General features: G+C 46.8%; 1 protein-coding gene across 2 annotated transcripts in view; it reads right to left on the reverse strand.

The window, feature by feature from the left end:
• Window positions 1-1,957, reverse strand: part of camsap2b (calmodulin regulated spectrin-associated protein family, member 2b) — a 72,950-nt gene extending 70,993 nt beyond the window's left edge. The window contains exon 1 of one of the 2 annotated variants that reach the window (XM_024390892.2): window positions 1,258-1,957. In XM_024390892.2, the coding sequence (XP_024246660.1) occupies window positions 1,258-1,396 (139 nt within the window). In that variant the 5' untranslated portion in view covers window positions 1,397-1,957. The remainder of the gene's footprint in view (window positions 1-1,257) is intronic. The other variant, XM_024390893.2, reaches the window with a different exon arrangement.
• Between the last annotated feature and the right edge of the window lie 4,043 nt (window positions 1,958-6,000).

Here is a 6,000-nt window from a genome sequence, read left to right on the forward strand (position 1 = left end):
GTTAAGAGTGTAGCCTCATTAAAAAACTTCTGTAGAGAGCTGGAGTCAGTCAACCTCCAAGCCCAGAGCCAGCCGGATGGAATTACTGACTTCGTAGGGCTGCTGCTGCCTACTGGCTAAGGCCAAGGCCAAGCCTTCCCCCAACTACACTGGTAGCAGATTTTAATATAGGCTAAGTGTTGCCTGTCATCCAGAAACGCTACTCTGAATGTTTTCTGTTCACATTCTAATTTCAACCACCCGGTGAAGTAACAACTGTGTTATTGTCAAGTCACATGGAATGATCCAATAAGGCCTGAGGTATATTTATTTAACAAGGCAAGTCAGTTAAGAACAAATTCTTATTTTCAATGATGGCCTAGGAACAGTGGGTTAACTGCCTTGTTCTGGGGCAGAACGACAGATTTTTCCACTGTCGGGGATTTGATATTGCAACCTTGCGGTTACTAGTCCAACGCTCTAACCACTAGGCTACCTGTATATGGCCAATACATGTACAACTGCTAAGGGATGTTCTTACGCACGACGCATCACGGAGAGCCTGGATACAGCCCTTAGCCGTGGTATATTGGCCATATACCGCAAACCCCAGAGGTGCCTTATTGCTATTATAAACTGGTTACCAACGTAATTAGAATAGTAAAACGTTTGTTTGTCATACCCATGGTATACAGTCTGATATACCACGGCTTTCAGACAATCAGCACTCAGGGATCAAACCACCCAGATTACAATACTGTTTAGATGTTCCATCAACCTGTATATGGCCATGTGGCCATTACTGTGAACATCAGGAACCAGCTGCAGTTACTGATCAATCAAATGCCACAGACATCAATGCAAATGGGAGAATAAGTACATGATCAACAACAGCAACAGCGTCCTCTGCCGTGTTCATAACAGAAAAACCGGAGATATTGGACAAACGTGCAACAGTTAGTCTGTCCATCCCCTGCACTTCTCCTCGGACACAGACCGTCAATTAGAGAGCCCTGGTGGGAGTAATACAATGACTAATTAGCATGTTTAATTGTCGCTCGCGGTGAAGATGATGTTTCAACAAGGCTATATTGAGGCCAAATAACACATTCTTAACACACAGATAAGACATGCTCTCTTGGCCCATCGGAAATGCCGAGGTTAATTCTGATAAACCCTCTGAAGATGCGCGCACTGACACAATTTGTCTAAATGTTGCATCACATTTGACACATTTCCACCCCAATATTCAGAAAACAAAAAAAGGGCGCCACCTACCTGAGCCGAAGGCTTTGGCCACAAGCCATGTCAAACTACAGTATATTTTGGCCCTTGTGAAATCATAGTGATCAAAAGCCTTGATCGAGGGCACGATAAAGGTCCGCCTCAACCCCTTGGTATCTGCAGCACCGCTCATCTTCACGGCTGGCGCGCTCGGCCTCCTTTACAGAGAGGGAGATGGTCGGTTAGCTCGTGGAATTCTACCGGCGGCAGATGACATCCCGTCCAAAGGAATTCGATGCAGCAAAACTGTTCTTTCCGTTCAAACTTTAAATGCGTTATCTAGCCAAATACCGACTGGACACCGTTATAATTCCTCACACTCAGATATGTTGTGGCTCCTTCCGGTGGTCCTTATACGTTCACCGTTTTTATTTCCAAATGTCCGATACTCTCAGTACCAGACGAGAATTCCAGCCAGGAAACTGCAGTAGTTTTGGGGATTTTCATCCATTGATTCCCTGACATTATCTTCAGGGTTGCCAAGCATACCGTGGCTATGTCTATCTACGAAACGGGTCGCGCATTTGCCCGAATTCTATTCGCTGGAACAGTTGAATTATAAGGTATAAGTAAACGAAAAAGATTGTCCTTGTCCAGAATTGTTCTTCATAACTGTTTTTAGTTTTTCCTCTCCCTCGATCACGGCGGCGTCTCCCCTGCGCTTTTCCTGCCGCACTGGCCTCAGAGGCGAGCGCCCCCAGAGCGCCTGCGCGGTCCACCCAGAAGTTCCACAGCGGTCCACCCAGAAGTTCCACAGACACAGTGCTGGATACACTGTTAGACACAGTGCTGGATACACTGTTGGATACAGTACTGGATACAGTGTATAAAGTATCTTGTGAAATTCCCGCCTGACGTGTTTCCTCTGCACTTGGAATGCCACTAGGTCTACGCTCAGTATGCCCAAACATTTCTACTACAACAATTACCTTTGACGTAGTTATGCTGAATTGAATGAAACTTGTTTCAAGCATGGTTACTTTTGGTCGTATAGCCCATGTGATTAGGAGCTTGGATTACTTACAATAACTGTGTGATGACCTAAAGAGGACGTATAGGGTGGTATACTGTATTAATCAAAGCAGGGTGAATCTCAGTGCTGTGAAATTATATTCTCTAATCTTTATTTAACCTTTTGCTACTATACTAATAATATATGCCATTTAGAAGACATTTTTATCCAAAGCATGCATACGTTTTCTTATCATGTTAGTCTCATCACGATAACATATCTTTTTCAAAACCCTGGGAATAGGACTGGTGATTCTGGTCGGAGATGTGGCAAGCAGAACATGAGAGGTTTGAGGTGTTCTGATCCTGAATCAGTGGTTTGGGTTCAGGGCAGAGAAGGCTTTGGGTGAAGACAGTTAAGGAAGGGGTTATTTCTTTAAGACACACTAGGCAAGTCAGTTAATAACAGATTCCTACTTGCAATGACGGCCTACCCCGGCCAACGCTGGGTCAATTGTGTGCCGCCCTATGGGACTCCCAATCATGGCCGGTTGTAATAAATCAAATCAAATCAAATGTATTTATATAGCCCTTCGTACATCAGCTGATATCTCAAAGTGCTGCACAGAAACCCAGCCTAAAACTCCAAACAGCAAGCAATGCAGGTGTAGAAGCACGGTGGCTAGGAAAAACTCCCTAGAAGGCCAAAACCTAGGAAGAAACCTAGAGAGGAACCAGGCTATGTGGGGTGGCCAGTCCTCTTCTGGCTGTGCCGGGTGGAGATTATAACAGAACATGGCCAAGATGTTCAAATGTTCATAAATGACCAGCATGGTCGAATAATAATAAGGCAGAACAGTTAAAACTGGAGCAGCAGCACGGCCAGGTGGACTCTGGACAGCAAGGAGTCATCATGTCAGGTAGTCCTGGGGCATGGTCCTAGGGCTCAGGTACTCCGAGAGAGAGAAAGAAAGAGAGAAAGAGAGAATTAGAGAGAGCACATGTGGGGTGGCCAGTCTTCTTCTGGCTGTGCCGGGTGGAGATTATAACAGAACATGGCCAAGATGTTCAAATGTTCATAAATGACCAGCATGGTCGAATAATAATAAGGCAGAACAGTTAAAACTGGAGCAGCAGCACTGCCAGGTGGACTGGGGACAGCAAGGAGTCATCATGTCAGGGTAGTCCTGGGGCATGGTCCTAGGGCTCAGGTCCTCCGAGAGAGAGAAAGAAAGAGAGAATTAGAGAAAGCACACCTAAATTCACACAGGAACCCGAATAGGACAGGAGAAGTACTCCAGATATAATACAGCCTGGAATCAAACCTGGGTCTGTAGTGACACTGAGATGAGGTGCCTTAGACTACTGCGCCACTCAGTAAATGCAAGAAGTTACAGTGAAACCAAAGACAAAGGCAGTAACTGCCATGACACGTGTCAGTTAGTGCCCTTTACTTTGGTTTCACTGAGCTATCGGCTGCAGTGTCTACGGTTTACCTTGGTTTCACTGAGCTTTGGGCTCCAGTGTCTACGGTTGACCTTGGTTTCACTGAGCTTTGGGCTGCAGTGTCTACAGTTTACCTTGGTTTCACTGAGCTTTGGGCTCCAGTGTCTACGGTTGACCTTGGTTTCACTGAGCTTTGGGCTGCAGTGTCTACAGTTTACCTTGGTTTCACTGAGCTTTGGGCTCCAGTGTCTACAGTTTACCCAGGTTTCACTGAGCTTTGGGCTCCAGTGTCTATGGTTTACCTTGGTTTCACTGAGCTTTGGGCTGCAGTGTCTACGGTTTACCTTGGTTTCACTGGGCTTTGGGCTCCAGTGTCTACGGTTTACCTTGGTTTCACTGAGCTTTGTGCTTCAGTGTCTACGGTTTACCTTGGTTTCACTGAGCTTTGGGCTCCAGTGTCTATGGTTTACCTTGGTTTCACTAAGCTTTGGGCTGCAGTGTCTAGGGTTTACCTTGGTTTCACTGAGTTTTGGGCTCCAGTGTCTACGGTTTACCTTGGTTTCACTGAGCTTTGTGCTCCAGTGTCTATGGTTTACCTTGGTTTCACTGAGATTTGGGCTCCAGTGTCTACGGTTTACCTTGGTTTCACTGAGCTTTGGGCTGCAGTGTCTACGGTTTACCTTGGTTTCACTGAGCTTTGGGCTGCAGTGTCTACGGTTTACCTTGGTTTCACTGGGCTTTGGGCTCCAGTGTCGACGGTTTATCTCTGGTTTCACTGAGCTTTGGGCTGCAGTGTCTACGGTTTACCTTGGTTTCACTGAGCTTTGGGCTCCAGTGTCTACGGTTGACCTTGGTTTCACTGAGCTTTGGGCTGCAGTGTCTACAGTTTACCTTGGTTTCACTGAGCTTTGGGCTCCAGTGTCTACAGTTTACCCAGGTTTCACTGAGCTTTGGGCTCCAGTGTCTATGGTTTACCTTGGTTTCACTGAGCTTTGGGCTGCAGTGTCTACGGTTTACCTTGGTTTCACTGGGCTTTGGGCTCCAGTGTCTACGGTTTACCTTGGTTTCACTGAGCTTTGTGCTTCAGTGTCTACGGTTTACCTTGGTTTCACTGAGCTTTGGGCTCCAGTGTCTACGGTTTACCTTGGTTTCACTAAGTTTGGGCTGCAGTGTCTAGGGTTTACCTTGGTTTCACTGAGCTTTGGGCTCCAGTGTCTACGGTTTACCTTGGTTTCACTGAGCTTTGTGCTCCAGTGTCTATGGTTTACCTTGGTTTCACTGAGCTTTGGGCTCCAGTGTCTACGGTTTACCTTGGTTTCACTGAGCTTTGGGCTGCAGTGTCTACGGTTTACCTTGGTTTCACTGAGCTTTGGGCTCCAGTGTCTACGGTTTACCTTGGTTTCACTGAGCTTTGGGCTCCAGTGTCTACGGTTTATCTCGGTTTCACTGAGCTTTGGGCTGCAGTGTCTACAGTTTACCTTGGTTTCACTGAGCTTTGGGCTCCAGTGTCTACGGTTTACCTTGGTTTCACTGAGCTTTGGGCTGCAGTGTCTACGGTTTACCTTGGTTTCACTGAGCTTTGTTCTCCAGTGTCTACGGTTTACCTTGGTTTCACTGAGCTTTGGGCTCCAGTGTCTACAGTTTACCTAGGTTTCACTGAGCTTTGGGCTCCAGTGTCTACAGTTGACCTTGGTTTCACTGAGCTTTGGGCTGCAGTGTCTACGGTTTATGTTGGTTTCACTGAGCTTTGGACTGCAGTGTCTGCGGTTTACCTTGGTTTCACTGAGCTTTCGGCTGCAGTGTCTACTTGGTTTACCTTGGTTTCACTGAGCTTTGGGCTGCAGTGTCTACGGTTTACCTTGGTTTCACTGGGCTTTGGGCTCCAGTGTCTACGGTTTACCTTGGTTTCACTGAGCTTTGTGCTCCAGTGTCAACGGTTTACCTTGGTTTCACTGAGCTTTGGGCTGCAGTCTCTACGGTTTATGTTGGTTTCACTGAGCTTTGGACTGCAGTGTCTACGGTTTACCTTGGTTTCACTGAGCTTTGGGCTCCAGTGTCTACGGTTTAACTTGGTTTCACTGCGCTTTGGGCTGCAGTGTCTACGGTTTACCTTGGTTTCACTGAGCTTTGGGCTCCAGTGTCTACGGTTTACCTTGGTTTCACTAAGTTTGGGCTGCAGTGTCTAGGGTTTACCTTGGTTTCACTGAGCTTTGGGCTCCAGTGTCTACGGTTTACCTTGGTTTCACTGAGCTTTGTGCTCCAGTGTCTATGGTTTACCTTGGTTTCACTGAGCTTTGGGCTCCAGTGTCTACGGTTTACCTTGGTTTCACTGAGCTTTGT

Source organism: Oncorhynchus tshawytscha, linkage group LG28 (genome assembly GCF_018296145.1).
Source record: "Oncorhynchus tshawytscha isolate Ot180627B linkage group LG28, Otsh_v2.0, whole genome shotgun sequence".
Taxonomy (NCBI): Eukaryota; Metazoa; Chordata; class Actinopteri; order Salmoniformes; family Salmonidae; genus Oncorhynchus; species Oncorhynchus tshawytscha.